This window comes from Pyxicephalus adspersus, chromosome 7 (genome assembly GCF_032062135.1).
Source record: "Pyxicephalus adspersus chromosome 7, UCB_Pads_2.0, whole genome shotgun sequence".
Taxonomy (NCBI): domain Eukaryota; kingdom Metazoa; phylum Chordata; class Amphibia; order Anura; family Pyxicephalidae; genus Pyxicephalus; species Pyxicephalus adspersus.
Window position 1 is genome coordinate 48,051,950 of NC_092864.1, and position 26,524 is coordinate 48,078,473.

Genomic DNA, 26,524 nt, shown 5'->3' on the forward strand with positions numbered 1-26,524 from the left:
GGATCAGGACTATTTGCAGGGTCTCTTTAAGGAGGAGGAGGATGAACAGTTTAATTAAAGGTTGCATAAATATCATGGTATTCTTAGAGTTGAACTAAACACTGCAATACTCTCTTTTCCTGTTCCGCCACGGGTTGCTGCCATCTTCTTCCTTTTCTCAATCTTCTGCCATCCTAATTGGCCAGGTCAGGATGCATCAACTCCTGTGCAAGCATCTAGGAGTTCATTTAGTGTTGCCAAATGCAGAGGCAGCAAGGGCATTGCCAGGTATCCTGCCAGCCAACTGCAGCTCACATTTTGACAGCTCCACGGCGCGCGACCAGCCAGGCAAGAATGCATTTTGCAGGGAATCCCCTGTTGCTTTCCGCAATAAAGCCCTGCCCGATCACAAATAAATAAAGTGGAACTTTAAATATGAAACCTGTCTGTTTTTTTGTAATGGGGGGGGAAAAGGTGGGGAGTTCATAGGATAATATGCAATCTTTTTGGTTTTCGGTTCAGGTTTATAAGGTCTGAAAAAAATAGTAATCAGTTCTGGACATCCTTTATGGCTGTCAGTTACAGGATCATATACATGGTTTTTGTTTTTCTCTCTGATGTCAGTGTGTTTGAAGTTAATGGAATTTGTAAGTTAAGCTCTGAGGGGGATGATGTTCCAAGGGACAGCATTTTAACGTCTCAGACCCGTCTACACTGCAATACGTTTTGGCAAATCCTTCCTGAATTTCGAATATGTGGAAATCCAATGTCTGTGTTCCAAATTTAGTACATCGGTGTGATGGCTGCCAGCAAATGTGATTTATGTGTGTAAAAATATGCCTGGTCATTATTGCTATTAAAGTAAACCTGTCTTGACAACAGTACATATAAAACCAATATACTCATACAAGTGTCACCACCATAAGTTGCTAATGAACAACTTCAATTTATGAAAGTGAATTTCTGTGAACGCAAATATTAATTGGGATTCTCACCCTTGCATAGAACTAAGTAGAGCTGGTGTTTCAGAGTTCTATAGGATGGATAGTTTTATGCGTGCAAGCAAGGATTTATTGCATATATATTACCAAAACCCACCAAAAACACTAAATATATATTGGTGTTCTCTCCAGCCCCTTTTGGCAGGGTGCACCACCTGGCACTTTTCATTAACCACCTGGCTGTTTTTGGGTGGTTACTACGCAGTTGGATCACAATACAGGGGCTGCTACCACCCGCCTACAATTTCTTTCCACCCAGCCTAAAACAATTTCTTGGTTGAACACTGCATATATATAAATGACCTGGAGACCCCAAAAACAAGACCTACATTTGTGAGTCTTGCTCACTTTTAATACAGATCCTAGCTTTAATGAGAAAACTGAGCAATTCTCATCATTCAGATAATATCCAGCTGCCATAGCAAACGGCTAAAACAGGTATACTCCATACACATTGTGTCCCAGACCTGTGATTTAATATAAATTCATATTTTTTTCTTGGTCATTGAGTTACACAGTCAGCAAGTCATAGATCAATAAAGCAGTGGAGTATAATTTCATCTAGAGCAGGGGTGTCAAACTTTGTCCTGGGGGCCAAATTTGGCCCCCCAAATTAATTTTTTTGCCCCCCAAAGGAATTCAAAATATAAATTGCAGCTGGCCTGCCGCTGCATTGAAATGACGCCCCTACTACCACTCCCATCATCACTCGTGTCTATAGACCAGCGGCCTCTCTGCCTATGCGTGGCCCCGCATTGGACTGGAATTGTAGTAGCGGTGCTATTTCTCTATTATAGGCTTGTTCCAGGTTGAATGTTAAGCAACACCTCTTTGTTTTCATATGAAAAGGTTTTATATCTAATAAGAAGGAAAAACTTCCTAAATGTTTTCAATAAACTTCAAGTTTGGCCTGCAAGTATTTTAGCCCTCTGTGTATTAGAGTTCGACACCCCTGATCTAGAGGAAGTACACACAAGATACAAGTAAAAAAAACTATGGGGACAACTCCATTTGGTGAACTAACGCCACAACTGCCAGGTCTGTTTTTATTTATTTTTATTCATATTATTCGTGTTCTCCCCAGCTTCTTTTGGCTGGGTGCACCACCCTGCTGTTTTTGGGTGGTTACTGAAAAGTTGTCATAATAAAGGGGTACTGGACATTTGGGGCATAATTCAAAGATGATGGCAAAATGTTATATACTAGGAGGTAGCCATTAAAAAGTTGGAACAAAATATAGGGGGTGACAAAATTAAAGGGGTTACCTATGGCAAAAACAACTGGGAACATGTGTTGCCCTGCCCACTTTTTGACCACATACCTACAGCTTCACCCCACTCAGCTGAAAAAAAAATTCCGGAGACAGCACTGTATTTGTTTATTTTTTAGTTGTTTCATCAAACCCCCCACCCCCTCTTTTTTTTTTTTTTTTTTTTTTTTTTTTTTTTTTTTCTTTTTAACTTGGGCACTGTTCCTGTCCCACTGCTTTAATGGTCTATGGTATACTGACTGCATCCCCAATAAATTATAAAGTAAAAATGTATGTAAAAAAAAAAAGTTGTATATTCCATAAAATTCTATTGTCTGAGTTCATTGAGAGACACATTTTGTTGAGTTTAAGTGATACATTGACAGACATCTACAGTATATAAGTTTTATAAAATTTACACACAATGGAAATTTTGGATCACCAATATTTTATGCATTATTGTTTCATGAGCCTCCTTTAAACCTCCATGACTGTTCTGTCCCTTTTGTGCTGTAATAAAAAAAAAAATCAGATGGCCTCTTCAGCAAGCTCCACCTGCAGTACAAAGAAAAAAATCCCAATAAAGAGACAATATCCAGCTTTGAAGAAAATAAGTGCAATCCTGACAACAAATTTTAAAGTAGTTTTGTGAACAGAGCCTTGGCAGCTCTCATTTCTCCTCTTCAGTGACATCAAAGACAAAGTAAAAGATCTGACATAAATCAGAAAAAGCAACTTTGCTGTTTTGAACGATTGCAATCAAAGGAAATGGTTTTTCTAACTACATAAACTATGGGAAGAGAGAGGTCAGAGAAAAGCACTGCCACCTTGGATACACTGCACTTTAGAAGTGCTTCTAAAAGCTGGCATGAAGCATCTGACACCTGGGGTTTGATTCATGGTGATATGGAAAATGCACACACAAAGTTGCTAATGTACATGTAACATAGCGCTGGCTCGTTAGATAATTCCCTTTTCTTCAATCTCTGCTTGTGTCTTTGAAAGCTTTACAACCCAGGTAACATCAGGGCAATGCTCTGACTTTATAAATTGCCAGTATCACTAGTAAACTTTTAAAGCATGTATAAGGTACAAACTGCCTTGTGTTTAGTAGTAGTCATTTAAAAAGTGCAGATGTACAAATGAAATGCAAATGTGGGTGTTTATATGTAGGGTTAGTGTTAGGAAGGATTAATGTTAAGGATACAGAAAAAGTTAGTGTTAAAGGGGAACTAAAGCTCCACTTCTAAGAATCCATGATCAGGTAGGTCATTATTGCAGATGATATCCCTTCTGCAATATTCCCTCCTACCTACCTGCCTGATCGCCCCAGATATGTGTCAAAAAGTTGAGCTGCACATGTGCAGCTTCAACTTCGGTTTACAGGATTTCTGGCTATCCCTGTTTACCCTAAGTGTGCCGGGAATAAATGAACTTTGTTATATCATCTTGGCCTGGCTAGTTAGGGTCGCTGAAGATCCTCTACAGACAGAAGAAAAAAGGCGGGTGAGGAAGAGGGGACAGGTGAGTATCACGAGTTTGTTTCTGCTTTAAGATCACATGGAGGGTTAGATTAGATTCATACAAGAAAGGTTAGTGATAGGGTAATAGAGAGGGTTAGTGTTATATGGAATGTTAGTGTGTGGGTCAGATTTACAGGAAGGGCTGCGGTGTTTAAAGACAGGGTTTAGGGGGTTAGTGTTAGAATTCGAAGAAGGGTTACTGTTAAGCTGCATACACGTGCTATTTTCATTTCTGGAAACAATCTTTTAATAATCATTTCCAGTGATTGACAGATGAATGGATGAACGCTGTACACATACTCTGTACATACAGCTGCGATTATTCTGAAATTCTTCATTCACTTGAATTCATTCACACTTCTGTCTGCAGAATGCATAGAGAGAGAGAGGTTCTCTAGAGGAACGCCTGCACAGCACAGAATGTTGGGAAAAAATCTGGGATGTTTATAATTCAGGTTAATAGGTTGAAAAAAAATAGCTCTGATATTTTTATTGGGGGTTGAGGACTACATTTATAACTATTTTGTAATATTTCCCTGTTCCTCAAGTACCAATGTTTTTGCTTGTCTCAAGTTCAGGTCAAGGTTCAGAATAGGACAAAAGTATTTGTAATTTCATATGTTGGTGATGTTAATATTTAATCCAATCTAGGAAGCTAGTTAATTTAAGATACATAAAGACATTAACATATGACTAAGGTAGGGACATTAGATTGTGAGCCCCTTTGAGGAACAGTTAGTGATATGACTATGAACTTTGTACAGGGCTGCTTAATACTAAATCTAAATACTGTGTAATAATAAATAACATTAATATTTTTATATTCCTTTTGTTTTCCAGGCAGAAATCCTCAGCATGCTCAGTCACAGAAACATCATCCAGTTTTATGGAGCTGTACTTGAACCACCTAATTACTGTATAGTTACAGGTAAGAATATTATTGTTAAAATATTCAAATATTGCTGTTGAAAAGGGGGTGTTGTCCATACCAAAAGACATATAGATCTGTTCTTTGGTTGATTAGATTCTTCATTATCTCTGAATAACACTCATACTGATTATTTTGATAAGTCTGATTTTTTGGGGGAGTGGGATGAGGGTGTTAGTATGCATATTAAGTCTTTTGGCTAAAAGTACATGTTTTGTACATATCTTCCTATTTCTGAGTATTTTATGTTCCCATATCCAGCCAGAAGGTGGAGGTTTAGGTTTCTTTTTAACATTTTAAAAGGGCTGGTTATATAAGTACTGGGATGATAGGTTTAAATCAAGTCTGCCCCCACATTCTTTAAAACACATATTTGCTTTACTATGATCTAAAAGCCTTTTAACAGTTTCTGTTGTTACAAATCTGTAGGGGTCAGTAGCTCAAGCTGAGATTTATACATACAAGAATGTTTGTAAGAGCTGTGTGGTTAATCTTTCTAACCCCAATGTCCACCCTCTACCCACCAAACCACTACATACCTCTACATACCTCCCTGAGAAGATCTAAAGTATAGTAATTGACCATTTTTTCTAGTTGTGAGGACAGTTGCAGTCTTTTAACAGTGTAGTGGCAATATTCCTGCCTGGTATAAAAGCTGTTAGCCATAGGTTAAATTGGCCCTATGAAAAGAAAATTCCTGTGGTAATTCAGAATCTGATGATTCTGAATACTAGTGTACCCTGTGAAAAATGTCTGTTTTGTAAACAAAGATTGTGTGTATAAGCATTACCCTAACTATTCTTTGTGGATTCTGGCACTGTGGGCAAGTTTATTCCCAAAGTTCACAATGCAAACCAGTTCACAAAAGTATAATTTTACAAACCTCTATCAGACTTGCTATTCTTCTTTTTGTCTCAATACATCCTATATCATGCAGTAAATGTCTGCATAATGACACGCCAGTCATTGATCTATACCTCTGAGTTTCCCATGCTTCTAAAATTTCTGGTTCCATAGCCTAATATGTGGATTGGTATTCCTACTGCATATAGCTGTTTCAAACTGTTTTTGTACAAAGTTTGAAAGACTTGGAGAGCTTATCTGGATTTTGGTTTTGGTCTGTGTAGCGTTTTGATAGAACTCCGCTCATCACCCTTTTACAGCCATTTATACACTGTGTCTTACGAAGGATTAAATCAAAAGTATCATGTATACCAATGTCTTATACTCCTCATAGCAACAGTTATGCTTCTTGCATTTGTAATCTCAGCCGGCATAAAGAGACATTAAAAAGTGACCCATCAGATAACTATAATTTTCTTAATTTGTTTTAATGCTTTTATCAAAAGTAAGTGAACGTTGCTTACATAATGTAACTCCCCTAATCCCCCCCATGAGCTCCCCTATTCACATATATAAATATCATTTTCCAGCCTTTTTTTAGGATTAAAAAAGGATTAATAAATTCTCAGTTTGTATTTTTTGCCCTGAATAGAAGGAATGAATTCTTTTTTTATTTGTACAATAATAGAAAGGCAATGCTGCTGTGAAGCTGGAGATTATTCTATAAAGGAATCTGAAATATGTATAGGTATTATTAACCACTCATGAACCTGAATATTATTTATATATATATATATATTTATTTTTTTATTAAGCTCTGACCCTTAAAATCAGCCATCTATTTTAATATCAATTTCTTATTGCCAAAAATATTGTCTTACCATGGCAAGACGTTTGATTTAGAAAAATAAATACATAAAAAGCACTGAATACCCAAATGGGTCATGACCTGTAGGCTTGATTGTGGACACATATTTGTTCTTTGTAATAAAACAAAGCCTAATTTTTTTTCAAGAGCGTCTTTTTTGTATGATGGTAAGCAGTCTACACATCTGTAAGCCTATTAAAGTGGTTTCTACCTACCACCTATTTTTGTGCTCCTTAAAGTGCATGGCCGCCAGGTGGTGGGTTCCTGGTGCTTTGTACACATACCCTTACATTTATTTTTGGACATGTTGATAGGGCTGTTGACGGAAACATCAGCATCACTCAACGGGCAGAGCTGTGCTCCCTCTGTTTTGTCTGACCACTTCTCTCTGGTGTTTTAATGTACAGCGTAAAAATATAATCACACAAGTCTTTAATAAGTCTGTGCAGTGTTTTTTTTAAATCATCTTCATAAATGATCTGTATGTAGAAAAGTTTAAAATTTTTTGTTTGAGTCTGTAATATATAATTAAATATATATGTGAATGTCATACTTGCTCCATATCCTTCTTCCCACTGTGCAGTGCTACTGATTGATTGTGCTTTACTGCACATCCTTACCAAGCAAATCTAAAAGTTGACTAACTTAATGCAAAATCGTTCAGGTTCTGATGGTGGGTATTCCATTGTTATAGGTAGGAGAGAAGCTAATACAATAAAAAAGCACTAAGGCCATTGTGCACTGCTTCATTTGGATTAGTAACTATTTTAGCCTCAGTATGAAAGGTCCTATTTACTATTAACATATATTCTATTTTACTAGTTTTAAGGACGTGGCTCCATTAGTTTCCATTTTTACATTTTTAGCTAACATAAGCTAATATAAGTAACTTATATTTCCCAAAATGCTGTGTCCTTGTCACTTCCTGTGAGCTAAAAAGAACAATTGTTTCTATATTTTGTAGACTCCTAGTCCAATATACCATGTTCTCCCTAGCCCCTTTTAGCTGGGCACACTACCCAGCACTTTTCAGTAACCACCCGCTGGTACATTTTTGTTTTTAAAGCTGAATTCCAAGAATAATAAATTGTACCCTTGGAGTAGTATGGATAACACCCATCACCTTCTTTTCCTCCACCGCCTCACCCGTACTCCAAAGTTAAGTGTTAATTTTTGTGCTGTTACATTTGATTCAGCAATGGTTGTCTCTTCTTAGTTTATTTTATTAGAAACAATGTGAGGGTGTATTGTATAAGTAAGATGAGTCCTGACTCTAATAGATAAGCACTGATCCAGCAAGGCACTATTTGCTTTTGTTAAGGAACAAATAATATTTGTGCTGGGCTTTCCATCATACAATTTATCACTGGGACTCAAAGGTCTATTCTTGATCCTCTTATCTCTTCCCAAACAAACTTCCAGGTTAATATTAGTTTATAGATAGAGCTAATATGCAATAGTGTGAGGAGAACTAAACTAATTACAAGTAAGTAAACGGGCTTGTGAATGAAGCTCATAGAAGAAAACACATTTTGTTTTTCTTTCCTTGGATCCCATAGAATTTACATATTGTCACACTATGGGTTATTGATTGTTAAGGTGACTGTAGCTGTTCTATTCCTTTCCTGTCTATCCACACACAGAGGTGGTTGTAAGCTCTCTTGTCTTAGTTCTTTAGGTAGTAATTGTATACAAAGATTGACTTTTATATATGCTGAATTGTAGGGTGTGTCTGTGTAGTAAAGTTGCCCAAACACAATCACATCCAGTGCCTGATGAAGCTGCCTGAAAGTAGTCCTAAAAAAATAAACTGAGTCACTGTGCAAAGTTTCCTGTATGTAAGTATATAGAGTTCATTGATCAATCTGCTGCGTTGCATAGTTTCCTGGACAGAATCACAGTTCATCAATTTATCAGCTCTGGAGCAGAGTTTCCTGGATGGTATTACCAGTTCACCAATTACTGCAACCTCACGGTAGCAGTTGCAGCAGTTGGCACCCAAAGCTCAATAGTCATAAGTAAACTCCATTACATTTGGCAGTTTGCCATTGGGCCCGAGACTGTAGAAGATAGACCATTATGGGTGAACCTGGTGATGCAACAAACCTGGAGTGGATTTCTTAAAATCATTTGCTAATTTTTGGCAAATGTCTTCAATTCTGGACCAGGTCTATTCCAGATTTGGTGGATCACTCCTATTCATCAATGATGGCCTATATTTTACAGTCTTGGAGAGCTTTGAGCTTTTGTGTTTTCTAGTATTACGAGTTATTATGGTTTGATTTTCTCACTCAGCCCAAAAAACATATTGGTAGATTGATTGGTCGTGTACTTGCTGTCCATCTGTATGAATTAGATTGTAAGCTTTCAGGGGCAGACATTGCAGTAAATGGTTTTATTTACCAAGTATTATACAGTAACGTATATTTATTGCTATATACAATAATATAGCAATAAAGTGAGGTTTTCCTGGATGCTTAAACCTCAAATAAAATAAGCTACCGTTAGCATTCTTCCACACTTTCCAACAAATTTCCTGTTTATTTTTCTATAAAAGTCTGTTTGCTGCTAATGACAATGGCATGCCTGCAGCAAGGTTACTGCAAACACCAGCAATGCATCTCTGGCTAGGAAATTCAATTTCAGATGGCATATCAGGATTAAAATGACATTTCTTCAACATTAACTATTCTCTCCTGCTGTGACCAGATGGTTCTTGTCAGGTAGAGTTTTAATGACACAAGTGACAGCTGGACTAAAGAGAGTATCTGAATCAGAGGACAGCCAACCTTCCAGCAGTCTTCTTCTCATTAACGTTTCGCTTATTAAAGGGGAATTCTAAATCATGCCATGTTTCTTTCAAGTCATAAAAAAATTCAGTGAATCTCACATAAAAATATATACAATGCTAATGGAAATAACCTTTAACAACATATAAGATCAATAAATTCAAGAATTGGGCTATTCAAGATTAGCGCAATCTATGGTTTACTTTGGGCTAAAGTGTATGTCATATATACTTGAATATAAACCGAGGTACCTATGTTTACCTATATCCTATATAGGAACACTAGGGCACAATTTGTGACCCTCACTGCTAACATTCAAAACCTTAATCAACACAGATGACACTGAAATTAATGAGAATAAATACATGCATGGTGTTTTTAATTTTGTAATACCTTTTTAAATGTTTTAAATCGACTAAGCCCATGTAGCTTTATTTTTATCAATTTACAACCCCCCTCCCCCTCCCCATTTTTACAGGTTAATGTACTTTGGACTTTTGAGTTGGACATAATAGGTCACTTGCTCCTACATTACCTTTGTTGGTTGTCAGTAGGTGGCACTAAGACCTCAAGGTAAATAGTACAAACTCCTCCATAGATGGTGAAGTTATCCACTACACTTTACATGAGGATACAATGCCATCTACTGGCCAAAGTATAAAACAAAATACTTTTGAAGTGGCAAAAATCTTGGTTTATACTTGAGTATATTCATATGTATTTTTACACCCATACAGCATACCTCTCTAGCTTAGAAGCAACAGTAGGGGCTCAAATGTGCCAGATATTTATGAAGAAGCCAAGAACTATACAGGAACCAGCGTGGCACATGGCTGTTTCAGCTCTGATCCATCAACCTAGTCCAGGAAAAAGATTCTTTCATTAGTATTAAAATAAGTAGTTAGTATTAAAATAAAATCACCAGTGTAGTTTTGCTCTTAAAGCTGGGCCTGTGTTTCTGCAGTTTTACTCTTTGCTGTAGTAAACAGAATGGTATCTTTCTATGAGGTTAGGTGCATGCAATAATATTCCAATATACTAGTCAACGGTGAGAGGTAGATTGATTTATGATGTTCGTACTGTTTGAGTAGATATAGTTTCTAAAATGACATTAGAGATTTTGTTTTTCTAGTTGAACTTTTGTAACCTCTCATATTTTAGAATTCTCTTTCCTTGAGCATCTGCCAAGTTTTCGGACATGGCAATGTAGTTGGCAAAGGAGTTTTGTAAACTCAATCCACTTCAAGTTCTGGCCAATGTCAGATGTGTCTGGTTATGTTGGGGATAACATGCATTCCTAATCTTAGTCAGAGTTTTAAAAATGATCTTCAAGGAACCAGCTGAATGCATAAATAAAATTATTAGGTGGGGAGTGGTTCACCTACCAAAGGGTTTTTTGTTTTTGTGTGTGGCCAAACAATCTTTTGTCAGACAATCCAAATATGGGACTTCCACTCCAGCTGCATCAGTGCAGGACATGCAACACCCCCAGATTGGACAGGGATGGAGTAGCAGTAGGAACGGTACAACACTTTAGCAAGTTTTGCTGATTGGCACATTGAAGTACTAATATGTCAGAGAGCAGCAAATCTTTGAAAGAAATTGATTTTTAGATGGATTTAGCAAGGATTAAGACCCCTGTCACTTTTTTTCTTAGTTTTGTCAAATTTTTTCCTTGGTTCAACTTTAAAACTTCAGCATCAGGCAGGTCCTTATTACCAAAAGAAACAGGAGGTATCCCTCCAGCAATAAGTATTCTTACCTGCCTGATCACTTCCCATCTGTCGAAGATCGCTGGTTAGCGCATGCAATGTTGCTAGGGTTACCCGGCACATCCCAGCTTCCCCTGCAGGTGCTGGATTGGATACGCATGAGAGTTGCATCTTTCTGGCCTGGCCAGTCAAGATGGCCGAAGGAAAGAAGAGAAAAAGATGGTAGCGTCTGTGACAGAACAGGGACAGCTGAGTAACCCCACGATTTAGTTTCTGATTTAATTCCTGAAAAATTGTGTTTTTTAATAGTTGTTTAGCAAATATGTTTTTGTTCTCTTTTTTTTTTTTTTTTTTTTTGTGCAGTCACTTTACGCTTATGATGCATTGTAGTAGAAAAGGTGTACTTACTAAAAAGCAATCGACTCTTGTTTTACCTCATGGAATGATTACTACAGTTTTTGGGCGAGAAGAATACCAGACAAACTAAACACACTTTGTTCCGGTCTGCTCCTTTTAATAGTGCCAGTCTTTTCAATATGCTTTGTGTTTGAAAACATTAGAAAAAAAATACATTTTCATAGCTGTTATAGCTCTGTGTGTGAAAATACTGCTGTAGTGGATTCCCCAAGCCAGCACTGATTCCTGGGAAACGTACTTTATCTACAACAGCGGTTCTTTTCTTTATTCTGACAAAGCTGCTTGGGGAAGATTTGCAAGACTTCTCATTGCAAAAGATGCATTGGAGGTTCAGAAGAGAATGGATGCTGGTGCAGCAAACCCCCACTGGCCATTAACGAATTGTGTGGTTCACAGATTTCCCCAGCCTCTTTTAGCTGGGTGCACCACCCGGCACTTTTCAGTAATCACCTGGCTATTTTTGGTGGTTGCTGAAAAGTTGGCGTCACAATACAGGGGGCTGCCACCCTCCTACAATTTCTTCCCACCTGTCTGTGTTGAACACTGGTGGTGGTTAGAAGACCAGGCAGCTGTAGGAATAACAGTGAGACCAGGCCGCATGTGTGAGATCTGTCAAGTGGGAAGCAAGAGAATGGGCAGAAGTTTGCTGAAAACTGCATCACATGACCACACAAATCGTACAAACCGTTAGGAAAGCAGGGGGAAAACAAACTTCCAAAACACAACAAAAGTAACCCATTGATTTATATAGTTATTTGACTGGCCTACTAATAATATTTTTTTTTAGGATTTAGATCCTACCGTATTTTTTGCCATATAAGACGCACTTTTTCTTCCCCAAAACTGAGGGGGAAAAGTTAGTGCGTCCTATACGACAAATGTGTTAAAAAAAATAATTAAAATATTATACTCACCCGATACCCGATCCTGCGTGTGTTTCTGGCTGCAGCGTGTCTCTCTTCTCTCCTCTGCCAGCATCGTGTTTTCTCCTGTCTGTAAAGCAAAGCGAAAGAAGCCGGCACAGCGCCACCTGCTGTTCCCTGTCCTAACCGCCGTACAATAGAAAAAAAGCACAGAGTGATCAGAAGGGGAATTTGAATGACAGAGTGATCAGAAGGGGAGTTTGAATGACAGAGTGATCAGAAAGGGAATTTGAATGGCACATGGGTGATCAGAAGGGGAATACCGGTATGAATGGCACATGAGTGATCAGAAGGGGAATAATCTTTTAGAATCTTTTTTTCTAGATTTTCCTCCTTTAAAATTGGGTGCGTCTTATATTCCGGAGCGTCTTATACGGCGAAAAATACGGTAATTCTTTTTTAAGTAACAAGCATTAGATGTGCTTTTGTATTCAAAATGTGTGTGTACAAACCCTGAATTTTTGTTTTGTAATTCATAATTTTTATGTTTTAAATAAAAAGTGCCAAGATATTATAAGTGTAAGTGAAGTAAACAAACGTATGGGAAATAAAACCATATCTGGTATCCGATAGTAAAGCAAAATCTAGTAGTCAAGTCTGGAAAGTGATATGAGTGAGGAAGTTTGAAGTAGGTTGTTGGAGTAGCAGAGAGGGCCATAAGGGGTGTATTGCTGTATCCGATTGGAAATATAACAGGGACAGGAACAGTGGAGTTCTTTAAAGACAAAGTAGGAAGGGTTGCTTGAATTTCATACTAGGGTGACAAAAGAGCTACTTTGGAGATTTGCATTGGACAGTAGATGAGTGAGATGGATAATTAAGTCTAGCCTTATTTATGAAATATTGGCAATAGGCAAGAGTCTAGTTAATGGAATAACAAATAGGAGCTTGTTGTCATAGTTGAGATCTGAAGTAATGAGAGTGAGTACCAGGAATTTGGTGGTCTCTGGGGATAATGAGAAGTGTAGTTTGAAGATGTTGCATGGGTGGAAATGGCTAGAACTGGAAATGCTCTAAATGTTTGAAGTAAAAAAAAAAAAAAAAAATTGGAATGAAAGACCTGAGCAGTCTGAGATCAGGCAAACCAAGAGAGGACACTGCTACCAATACTGATAGAGGGTCTGAAGTAGAAGAAGCAATTGATGATGTCAGGAAGGAAAGAAAGTTGATTTATGAAGAGAGTGCTGGACAGTTCTGAAGTAGCCAGCAATAAGTCCAGATCTAAATCCCATAGAGCACCTGTGGAGAGATCTAAAAACAGCATTTTGGAGAAGGAACCCTTCAAATGAGAGGCCTTTAGCAGCTGGCAAAGAAGAGTGAACCAAAATTCCAGTAGAGAAATGAAAAAGTTTTATTGATTGTTACAGAAACCATTTCAACACCAGTTTTTTCTTCTAAAGGGTGTACTACCAAGTTGAGAATGCCAATAATTTTGTCCAGGCCATTTTTGATGTTTTGTGTGGAATGTCTCTGAATATTTTTTGTCTCTGCTTTTTTGTGTTCTTCCAGTGCCAACAAAAGAAATAAACATGACAATACCAAAACATTTTATTTTCAACAATTTTCACGAAGAACTAGTTCATTTTCAGATTTTCAGACAAGCAATGGTGCCAAAATGTTTGGCCATGGTTGTATATATATTTATGGGCTAAACTGGGTTATTTTCTAGGTTTGACCACCTAATAGCCAAAGGAAGAAACATTTACAAACATGTATAATGACTAAAAAAACAGTTCAAGACCTAATAGGAAAGGTAAAATATGGGGTTATGGAATATTCACTTGTATGAAAGGGTTAATGAGTTTCAGTAAAAGTTTGCAAACCTTCTACATTTGATAAATACCAAAAAATATTAACTCTGAAAACACAGATCCTGATACACAAACTGCTATTACTGTGAGCAAAAAGCAAAGTCATTGTTTACTTTGGGTCAGCCAGGAGGTGGTCATGGTTGTTCTAATATCTATCTCATGCCCTGACATGTTCTGTTGCAATAGAAATTGTTTTTTTATTGTAACAACTTTATTTTATGCAGTTTGATGCACCATAAAAAGGTGTTTAAAGAAAAGGAAGGAATTTCTTCTGTGACCTGAAATTGGCCTCCTATATTAGCACTTGAGAAAAAAGGAACCATTCTGATTATTCAGTATATTTCCTAGAATAATTTAGAATCATCACAACTTTATTTGTGTGAATAAAAACTTTATTTCTATGCAGATGAAATGCCTTGCTGATGGCTTGTCATATGGAACTAATATAATTTTAACATGCTTTTTTTTAACCCTTAGTAAATGAGGGCAAACACAAGATTGCAGTACACTGTAATCATTTATCATTCTCCTACCTCCCTCAGTTCCCCACTGGGATCCCCAGCCATTTACCAGTTCTGAATTTCACTTGGTGTTTCTCAACCAGAATTTTGTGGAACCCCATGGTTCCTCCAGAGGTTGCTATTGGGTTCCTTGAGCAATAACCGGTTTGTGACTCGGGTCAGTTTAAAAGATGCCAATTAACTTTTTGGCTATCTGTAAGGGTGACATCCTTCCTACAGGCCAGTAATGTAGGAGGCATTTTTCACCACTGACCACCACATTGGGCTGTGAGCTGTTGATATAGTAAGTATGCCAGGGGTTCCCTAATCTTAAAAATGTAAAACACTATTCTAGATGATAAATTGAAACTTCTCTAAAGGACAGGAGTTTTTATATTTGTCATTTTTACAAAGAGAACATCCTTGCATCTTTTTCGATTTCATGCATACAACCTTTTTAAGTCATTTAAAGCAGTGGTTGCCAACCTTTTGGAGCTTGCGGACCACTAAATCCACGGACTCCAGACCATGCATGGGCGGGGAGCCTGGTGTCACTCAAATGGGAAGAAACTTCCCCCCAGAGTGACGTCATGATGCCAGAACCACCCACTATCCCATCACAGGTCTGAGCCTGCAATGGGAGAGTGGGCAGGTTGTGTCAAAGTTGGAGACCTGATTTTAAGGGGTACCAGGAACCTTTGACACAGCAGACACTGTTACCAACTGTAAGAAAAAAAAATTAAAAAGATTTGAATTCTTAGCTTGTATTTCCTTTCAGTTGGCTTTTTTTTAAATTTTCTGGCAGTGTGTCTTTTGAACTTCCTATGCAATTCAATCACAGAAGTTGGAGCCCCATTACAACCAGTGTTCCTTCTTTCTCTTACCAACTTTTAGCCCCTATTTTCAGTGTCTGATTACTTTCTCTGCTTGCCCGACTCTATACTTTTATGTAGCTGATAGGGGAGGAGCAAAGACAAATACTATACTGGAATGACAGCTCTGAGTTTTCCAGGACTGCTGATATTACATGCAAGATAGCAGTGCCCAGTCTTAGGGCTTTTGTTAAAAATATTGCTATGCAGCCTAATAATATAGCATACCGCTTGCTAAAAATGTATTTTAAATTAAAAATTTACAGGACCTGTTGACAATTGTATCCTAGTTGGGATAAATCCACATGACTGTTAGCTTAGTTGTGGGAAACCTGCATATACATTTCCTCCAATTAAAATATTATGTATGGTTTATATATATGGTTATATTTTACAGAATATGCTGCTGGTGGATCACTGTATGACTACATTAATAGTAATAGGAGTGAAGACATGGATATGGAACACATAATGGCCTGGGCCACAGATGTAGCGAAAGGTAAGAGACTGAATCTGTTTATGCTATACCTTTATCAAAGTGTGTCCAGGTCTACCAGAATGTACTGTAAGAATTGAATGATTCATGTCACACACATCTATCAAAAACAAACTTTCACTGCATTGCTTTTGTTTAGTCTGGAGATGCCCCCCACAAAACCTTCCCTCTGCTATCAAACGGGACTTTTTTTGCCTGTTGAACAACTTGATCAACAATGAAGATTGACTTTAATTTAGATTACGAATGATACTACAGTTAGGTTTAATGTGTGAATTTATTCTTGATGTACACAGCAATTATCTTTAAAAAAGAAAGTTTTTCCTTTTTTTGTAAAAATCAGTCAATATGCACTAGTCAAGTGATATTACCTTGTCTTACATAATTGATATTAAGGGCATCTCATCTCATCATGGATGTCTGACCGATTCCTGAAACTCAACCTGGATAAAACAGAACTCATCACCCCCCCCCCCCCCCCTCAAATTCCAAATCTCCCCCTGACATATTACTAACTGTTAACAACACTGTTATTCGGCCCTCCCCTCAGGCACGTTGTCTTGGTGTCACCTTGACTCGGCCCTCCCATTTACCCCTCATATTCAGAACATTTCCAGGTCCTGTCACTTTCACCTACGCAACATCTCCAAAAACTGCCCCTACCTGTCCCCTGAGACCACCAAACTCCTTGTACATGCTCTTAACTCTCGTCTGGACTACTGTAACATCCTTCTCGCTGGTATTCCACTAACTCGACTCCTCCACAATCTATCATGAATGCTGCAGCCAGACTCATCCATCCTTCCCTCCGCTCTTCTTCTGCTACATCTCTTTGTAGTTCTCTCCATTGGCTTCCATTTCACCTTAGAATCAAATTTAAGCTCCTGTGCTTTGCCTTCAAATCCCTACACAGTTATTGTCCCACTTACATTTTTGACCTGGTAAAAAAATACTCCCCCTGCCGCTCTCTCCGCTCCTCCAATGACCTACTAATGACTTCCTCACTCATAACCTCATCACACGCACGGATACAAGACTTCTCTAGAGCTGCTCCGACTCTCTGGAATGGTCTTCCTCGTCCTATTCGGCTTGCTCCTACTTTCTGCTCATTTGAAAGAGCACTCAAAACCCATTTTTTCAAACTTGCCTACCCATCTTCTGTCTTTTGAAACCATCACTACTTCCCACCACTACATATCTCCCATCCTATTGTGTCTCTCTTCGGGGCAGGGTCCTCTCCTCTTGTATCACTGTCTGTATTAGTCTGTAATTTGCAATCCCTATTTAATGTACAGCGCTGCGTAATATGTTGGCGCTATATAAATCCTGTTTATTAATAATAATAATAATACTAATAATAATAAGGGAGTGTCTATCAGCTTCCAAGAACAATAATATAAACCCAACCTACCACAAACAAGGATAAAAATGTGTTTTTGTGCATTTATGACAAAGCTTCCATGATTTCATTACAGATAGTAAATTTGTATGCATTTAAGTCTTTCAAAATGAAGCAACCTTATTACTCCATATTCACATATCTATGCACATATCTAGTTACAGAGGTCATTGTTTTTGCTCAGAGCTATTTCTAGTCCACACTTGAAAGTAGGGAAGCAACTCCTGTTTTTAAAGTCTAGGTGCTTGCCAATAAATCTGCTCATTTAACGGTCTTAACCTCAGTGTGACTTTCTCTAAAACAAACATATGAAAGACTTGTTCTTCCTCTGTTTCCTGGAAAAGTGTTTGGTGTATGTAAGCTATTTTTTACTCTATCAAGACTCTACTTTCTCTCAGATATATAAATGGACCAGTTCATGCTACACTACTCTTATGTATTTTAATTTTTAGACTGAAAAATTAAAGCTGAACTACTTTTATATTTCAATATTTGTTATAAAGAAGAAAAAAATAGATATTATACAGTACAACATTGAAATATACAAAGCTCAAACAATACCAAAGTATATAAAAAAATAAATAATATTAAAATAAAATAAAAGTACTATAAGGTAGTACTGATTGACTAGGGATGAGTATAAAAAAGTGGGCAGAAGGCACAACTGCAAGCCAACCACGTATTTTGCTAGTGTCTTTTTCACTACTGGTATTGTGCATGAGCATAAGGCAGTACCTGCAGCCAACTCAGGTTATACAGGTAGTCCAGATCCTCCAAGATAGCAAATTCATGTGTGCATTCACAAGACGTTTTGCTTTGTCTCCCAGCATAGCATCAAGAGTATTGAGGGGATATGAGGAGACGGGCCTTTATAGAAGAACAGGTAGACAGGGCCAAAGAAGAGCAACAAGTCCTAGCAGTAGGGCTGGAATCTGCATTTTGTTTTGTGAGGAGGAACAGGAGGAGCATCCTACAAGATGACCTTTCGGTGGCCTACTTGTGTGAATGTTTCTGACCAAACTGTATGAGGGCGGCATGTGATCACAACATACTATAGTGCAACGTCTGATCACAGCCCAGAACGTTGCAACCCAAGAACATGGGATTGGCAGGTTTGCCATTGGCATCCACTTATCGTCACAGATGACAGAAGGTTCATGCTGAGCACATAATAAAGATAAAAAAGTCTGGAGACACAGTGGTGAATGGTATGCTGCCTGCAACCCCATACAGCATTTTTAAACTAGCAGTGGGTCATTGATGGTCTGGGGGAGCATATCCTTCACGTTCTAACTAATAGTACACTGACTGCTGTTGGATGCCAGTGTAAAATCCTCAGACCCACTGTCAGACTATATGCTGGTGCAGAGCAGCTTAAGTTCCTCTTGATGCAAGTCAATTCCCATCCTCATGTGGCCTGATTGTTCAGGCAGTTCTTAGATGCCAAGGACACTGATGCCATTAACTGGCCTCCATGTTCCCCTGACCTAAGATCTACTGGGACATAAATTTGTGCATCCAACTCCACCAAGTAGGGCCATAGACATATAGGAGTTTCCACATGTCCTGATCTAGAAAAACACATGCCCACACTTTCTAAAGCTGTAGTTGAACTTTAAAGTATATGCAAACCCTAACAGTGAAGTTTTCCTAAAATGGGTCTGTTTGGTCTGTTAAATATGACATTGGAAGCATTTTATAACTATTTATTGTGTAAAAAGTATCTTTTTTTTCTGTGTGTAGTCTGTAACTGTATTCTGACATCCAGGGCCTTTCCAGGCTCTACTCATATCTCTCGCTGTAAGCCTTTATTTTATGCCTTTATGGTCCTATATGACACTAACATGTACATACAAGTCCATATTCCCCAGTCCAGTTATACTATGTCTCTGATATATTGCAGGAGTAATAAGGTAGAAGTAGGGTCCTCTGCCCAAGGTTTACCTCATGGATGATTTGGATCTGCCTATTTAGTTTCTATTGTACAATAAATTTGATTTGCCAAGGTGTATTACCAGTGGGCACGAATACCAGACATTCCCACATTTAGCTTGCTGGTGATTCTTACTCTCTCAATTGCTTGTTTTTATGATATCCGTGCCAAAGTGGTATGTGTTTACTTGATGTTAATGTGTTTCTTTATATTCAAAATCCCATTTTGCACATGATCTTTAAAATAAAGTCAGTCAAACACAAGAAAAAATGCTTTGGTTTCACACTTTTATTTTCTTTCTGTAAACAGGAATGCATTATTTACACATGGAGGCCCCAATACGTGTAATACACAGAGATCTCAAGTCTAGAAATGGTAAACAATCTATATAATAAACTATTAAATTGTTTTTGTATGCTCTACATTATTCATAAGTGATGAGATTTGTGTAAAAGTATGCCTTTCACTGATTAGTAAATTGAGTTACTCTGTACATTGTCTGTGATGTTTACAACACCAATCAGATCATATAACACCAATTCATGTAGAACATGTACACCTTACAAAAAAAAATGAAATGTAGCTATTTTAGGTGCCTGAATTTAACTTGACTTCAGACTACTTGGAGACAGACAGATAGGTCCTTTATCACAGAAAAGACAGATGATGTCTGCGATAAAATAACCTTTACCAGCTTGATGCAAATTTTTATTTGCAATCACCTGTCCCTGTTCTGTCATAGTTGCCACCCTCTTCCTTCCCCTCGTCTTCCTGTCTTGGATCTTCAGCCATCTGAATTGGCTGGGTCAGCCGAATGGCAGAAGAAAAAGTTAGTTTACCAGTCTGGCTGTGTTTTTGGGTAGGCTGTGTTCATTTCAGGACTGGTTTAGAAAAAACACATTTTGGCAATAATTTTGGTAAATAAAACTATATTTAGCTTTTTACTTTCAGTTCAGTTTCAAATATTAAGACCACACCTGTCAGTGTGTCATTGAGAACCTAAAAAGGTTCATAACAAGGCGAAGGACAGAACGTGGCATAACCCTACTTTCATGTTCCTAACCCTTGTCCACCTTTTAATAATTAGGGATCGTTTCACAGGAAGGCATTTTATAGCCCATACCTACTACTAAAGGTGTAACTTTATGCCTTAGATCCCTAGAAAAGAATTTGAAATGAAATCTCCTTTTGCTTCTTCTTGAGATTACAGTGTTCAGTGCATACCTTGATTACTTCCCGCTAAAGAATTTTCGGGTAGGTTTTTAAACCTTTTTGTCATTTCTTACAATAGGGATCACTTATTTTTGGCCACTCAAAGTCGCATTGATTGAAAAAATCATGCTGCGCATTGTTTAATTCTAACTGTGCTTTTATATTTTCATTTGTGTTGTCAGAGATTCCAGGATTTAGATTTTTACTTTAAACTATCATCAAAAATACCCAACATAACATAATAACATGATATCAGCTCTAGGTACTGATGAGAGAAACTGGATCTCCACATAGGAGAGGATTCTGTACAAACATTCCTCAGTCTTTGCTGTCATTTTTCACACCTTATTTTAGGTTGTGAAGTACCAATTGGCTATATACTCCTGCAATATTTGCTGTAGCACTTTAATTGATTGTATTCTGTACTGGATCATAAGATGGATTTATGCCTATTTTTTTCTTTTTATTCCTTATAAATTGTAATATAGACTTTTAATATATACATACACCATATAAACAACATAACAATGCAATAGCATATTTTAAATATTACTATGGTTGTATAGATTTGAGCACAAATTTCTTTTGAGTATTGCCTTTTAGAGGACCAGTAGGCCATCCATAAATGCATAGTGTAATCTATTTTCTTATTTATGCTTTGTTTTTTTATGATCCATTTGAAAGAAAAATAATGATATTTGTCATCTACAACACTGTTTATTTTTCTCTATCTTATTGGCTTTTTTATATTGCTTTTTTTCCCCTGTCATATATGCACATGCAAAAACTCAATAAAACCTACATTTATGAAAAAAAAATATTATCACTTAAGAAAAAAAGCTGCTTGCGAAAGAAAACTTTTTTTTTTAACTCAGTTCTCCATTCCTTAAAGAAACCTCCATTTGCAGAATTATGACCCCTAGCAGACACTTCAGTTTTAGACACTTTCAGGGGTGTGTGGTAGATGTCTTTCCCACCATGTCCTGAGGTTTTTGGGACTGGTGGGAGGAACCACTCTGCACAGTGGGGTAGAAGTGTCTTAGATTTGAAGGTTCTTCTGCAAGCCATATGTCTTGAAGGGATTAAATGGCTGCTTGCTGTAGGGGCAAGGGCTAGCAAGAGTCTTATGCAGGCAATGGGTTTTTTTGGTTTTGGTTTTGGGTTTTATGGTGACAGAGATGTCTTTTATTAATGACTGAAAGCAGTTGTAGTATTAGATGTAGTATATGTACTATATTTTCTTATTGTCTTGTTGTCTTATTTTTAGTGGTTATAACCATGGATGGAATATTAAAGGTAAGGAATCTTCTATTTGCAAACAATTTTGAGAATGTTCACTCCATTACCAGGTAAAATATGTATTGTTTTAAAAAAAAAATCTCATTGTTTTCTCTAGATATGTGATTTTGGTGCCTCAAGGTTCCATTCCCATACAACACATATGTCCCTTGTAGGGACTTTTCCATGGATGGCACCAGAGGTTATTCAGAGTCTTCCTGTGTCTGAGACATGTGATACTTACTCATATGGAGTGGTAAGTAACCTTTATAAGTTACCTGGTTATCCAGCTAAACTAAACATCCTAAATCCACGTTGTAGGTTCATCTAGAATGTGTTATTAGGTGTCTAAACTTTGCCATTGTGGCGAGAGGGTGCTTGCTGCCTTTTTTAAAATTTTACACAATTATTGCAATATTTTCTACAGTCTAACCCAGTGTTTCTGTGGTTTCTCTCTTTTTGAGAAATTAGCAATTTGGAACACTCACTTCAGTTTACCTGACACCGATGATCTTTGTGGCTGTCTACGAAGGTGGCATTTCTCATCCTAGCCAGCAAAGAATCATTCTTCCTATTGACCACCATGCTAATATCATCTTATCAGTGGATATAGTAATTATAGCATTATATTTATACCTTATTAGGTTGAGAAACACTGGTATAACCTATGAAAACCTTCACCTATAAAAACCTGAATAGAATATAATAATTTTAGCCAACTGTGCACACTTATTTTGGACAGTCTGAAAATGTTGTTGTTTGAAGCAGCCTTTATTTACTTTGCTTTAAGGTGAGTGAAATAGCAGATGATGGCTAATGGAGCAGGCTGTTTGTAATCTAAAAACATAAGAGGTAAAATTAAAAATAGTTGATGGAAATTTTCAAAATAAGGCGTGGGGGGAAAAAAGCTAGATTGGGAGATACTAGGAAGACAGGGGGAACCTTTCCGAGGAAAAACTGTATTGCCGGGTAAAGATGTGGGGCCTGATATAATATAGCTCTCCAAGGCTAGAGAGAATACACTTTCATCAGTGAAGCGGTGTGAACCAGTAAACCTGGAATGGAAGTAATTTGCTAGCAAATGTTTTGAATCCTGGACCAAATTCATTCCAGGTTTGCTGGATCACTGGAAGCTCACTGATGAAAGTGTATCCTCTCCAACCTCGGAGAGGTTTAAAAAATCAGGCTCTTAGACTTAAGGTAAGCATTGCAGCCAACCCCAGTGCAATGCATGGTAAGAAGGTAAGGGTAATAAGTCATTAGTGAGTCTTGAAAGGATGAGGAGATGGTAAAGGTTGTATATATGTAGAAATTCATAAATGAGTGAAACAGAAACCAATGAAGCAAGATAAGCATGCAAATTTTTGAAAGTTCCTATAAAAATCTCCAAAAGATCAAAACATACAAAATCATGAGCTCTAAATTTGTATTTCGGTTAAAGTATGTAAGCTTAACACCCACTTTTTTTTTTGTGTTTGGCACATCCTGCAATGAACGGAGTATGAAAAAACTGGCTTCACTTTTTTGTCCTTTGTATACCTGGCATCATGACAGAAAAAGTATCAATGCGTGGAATACTTAGAGATAATATTTCTTTTTTTATTGTGTACAAAAACGTGGCATCAGGTGACGCCCTTTGTATACTGACCTCGATTTCCCTTTGCATGAACGTGTGACTAAAATGTGAACAAGATTAGCATTCCTACAAAAACAAGAAATCATTCAGAAAATGTAACAATATTTGTAATACAAAAAAATAATGTAGGTATCTTTTTGTAGTTTGAATGCATCTTGTTAAGTTACCATCTGGAAATTTTTTTTTTTTTTTGCTACATACTAGGATAAGAAATGAATTAAACATGTGACTGGTAAATTTAGACCAAGCACAAACCATAACACTAAGGAAATAGAAAAAAACAAGGTGATTGCGTAGACAAAGATATATATATATATATATATATATATATATATATATATATATATATATATATATATATATGTGTGTCTCTGATGAATGTAACTGTCAGCATATGTGCAAATAAGCTTTTTCTACAAGTTGAACCCAAAAGGGCAGCAAATTGGATACAATAAAGGGGTCTAATTATTAATCTGGGACACTAAATAAATATTTACCAAGTGTAGATATATTAAGGGAATTCATATTAGGCAAAGTTGAAAGGTTTAATAAAATATTGCAAGGATCTGCGAAGTTGAAGTGAAAGCAAATTTAGGAAATAATAATTGCATGATCATTAAAAGGAAAATTAACAAATGAAAATCATAAAGGAAATCTGTGCTAAAGAGAAGTATATTCATTCTTCTTGCTGAGATCCAGATAAAGGCAGGACTAACTGCAGGAAAGATATGTTATTATTTAATAAACATAGTCCTCATGTAATAAAGTGGTGAGAGAATATGTTCCCAAGAAGGATTTGGGGGGTGAAAACTGGGAGGAAGAATAAAGTGGATTAGTTATCTGGAAGAGAAAAAAAATTGCAGGTTAAGCAATGGGCAGAGTTGAATTAGCTGCTATATGACAAGCGCTGAAGGAACACTGACTTTAGATATATATGTATACTGATATAAACTCATACCAGGTCTTGTAGCCTCCCTTTTCACTTGCTGTTTTGGTGTATTCTGATTCATGTAATATTTTTCAACTTTTCAGGATAGATTATTTATGATAATGACCATTTGTTCTCACGTTTATTTTGTAATTGAAGTAAAGAGGTTTTTGGGAAAATCTAAATTTTGCAAATACTCAGGCATACAGTATCTCTTATAGTGGCCTGAGTTCTCTGAAGACAAAGTTCTGTAATTTTTAATGATGTCATTAAAAAAAGATTTAAATGTCTTGACATCTGACATTTTGCCAGAAGTATCATTCTTTTTCTCAGATATCCATTTCATTTCTAAATTCAATTGCTCTATACTTTTACGCAGTTTGTTTATAGAACAAGTGGACCATTAAAAGAGGTAGGAAATATAGTGAGACGTGTAGCCTTACAGCATATCTGTATTTATATACTCTATATTATGGTATTCATGATTATATATATATATATATATATATATATATATATATATATATATATATATATATATAGTGTGTGTGTTTTATATATCATATTAAGCAGTGTCTTTTACCTAATAATAAAGCGTGTATATAAGCCTAAAAGTTTTTTAGTTAAGGCAAGGTATACTGCAAAGCTATAGGACTTAAAATGTTGTGATTTATGAAGGAGCACGTTCTGTGAATTTTAAATGTCAATTCTTAAAAATCTATTTTTTTTTAGCTTTATCAAATAATATCTGTACTGTTTTTAGGTCTTATGGGAAATGCTAACAAGGGAGGTTCCGTTTAAAGGACTTGAAGGCTTGCAAGTGGCTTGGCTCGTGGTAGAAAAAAACGAGGTAAGGCTACTTCTTTCTGTTCAGATACAGTTGATAGATATGAAAACAGTATTGGGGGTTTGCAAAAGACTTTTTCATCTTTTTCAAATTGAAAGTAAGTTCAACGCTTATGGAAAGATTACCAGTAGGAGCTAACACAAAGGGTCAAACTAATGTTATTCCTCATGAATGGACCCTTTACATCTAATTGTTGAGGCTTCACATCGTGATGCCACAGATCAAAAATTGTAGAACTACTGTACTAGTTTCTCAGCCTCAATAGGGTAACCTGGGGGTTTGTTCTTCGTGATGAAAGGAGCCATTGCGTCCAAGGTAGGGGACCCGTTTAACTCCATCTCCCGTGATTTTGGGCATCTTTTTACTGGCCAGGAGTTGATATTTCAGTGAAAGACGTTCAGATACTTCAACTTAACTCTCCCAGCAGGAGACGTTGTACTACAAGAAGCTGTCACTTTAGATAAGAGTTTCAAAAATAAAAGAAGAAAAAAATAAAGAAAATTACAGTTTAGCTTCCCGCAGCATGTTTGACTCCACATTAAAGATATGCTCATAACATGTATTGGCAGGGCTGCGGCTGAGCTTTTAGGTTCCTCCTCAAAGCTTTTCCCGTTGAATAAAGCCTACAGTAGAGTAAACACTTACTGTACTAGGGAATAGGCTCTGAATTGCTCAGCCTTTTATATGTGCTTACATGTCTCTTTCTGAAATACGTGCCCAGCTACAGAATTACTGTGAACAATCTTCTTTTAGATTGTCATAATATAACCGTGTATAATTGGCTAAAGTGGTTGTAACAAAAATAATATAAATGAAAGCAGAACAAAATGGTTCTTTATATTGAGCAGCCATATTGAGCCTTATCACTTGATGTCATGGGCTTCAAGGTAATCCTTTTTGTAAAGTTCAATTTACAGTGAGAGTTGGCCACAAAAGAAATCATTTAAAAGATAAATAAGCAGTAATTGACATATTCAAAGAAACTATATAAAACGTACAAATGATCTTATTTTCATGAATGAAGGTAGGGCATTATGAAATAATGTTGTAATTGGTTGTCCTGGAGTGATGATTTTCTGCACACAGCTGAGCTGAGTTGTTCCAATAATACCGCTAAAAAGACATTAACCTGCCTATCAATAATATGTAGCCAAAACCATAAAACAGAGTCAAAGCATTTTATATAGCAAATATCATATGTCGGTAAAATATAAAATGCTATTCCATTACCAGTACAATATTCCCATTAATCATTTATATTACCTCCTTTAAAATGTCAAACAAAATCCCACATTGAACAAAACTAACTAATATTTATTTATTAACAAAAAAAAACAAAAAAAACTCAGTTTTACTGAGCCATCCAATAGAAATTTTATT

At 36.9% G+C, this 26,524-nt stretch overlaps 1 protein-coding gene across 3 annotated transcripts in view; it reads left to right on the forward strand.

Annotated features, from left to right (window-relative positions):
* The window catches only part of MAP3K20 (mitogen-activated protein kinase kinase kinase 20), a 99,511-nt gene that overhangs the window by 26,784 nt on the left and 46,203 nt on the right, over positions 1–26,524 (forward strand). For all 3 annotated transcript variants that reach the window (XM_072418347.1, XM_072418350.1, XM_072418349.1), the window contains exons 3-8: positions 4,593–4,680; positions 15,813–15,914; positions 19,553–19,618; positions 21,723–21,751; positions 21,852–21,989; positions 25,061–25,147. In XM_072418347.1, coding sequence (XP_072274448.1) covers positions 4,593–4,680; positions 15,813–15,914; positions 19,553–19,618; positions 21,723–21,751; positions 21,852–21,989; positions 25,061–25,147 — 510 coding nt within the window. The remainder of the gene's footprint in view (positions 1–4,592; positions 4,681–15,812; positions 15,915–19,552; positions 19,619–21,722; positions 21,752–21,851; positions 21,990–25,060; positions 25,148–26,524) is intronic.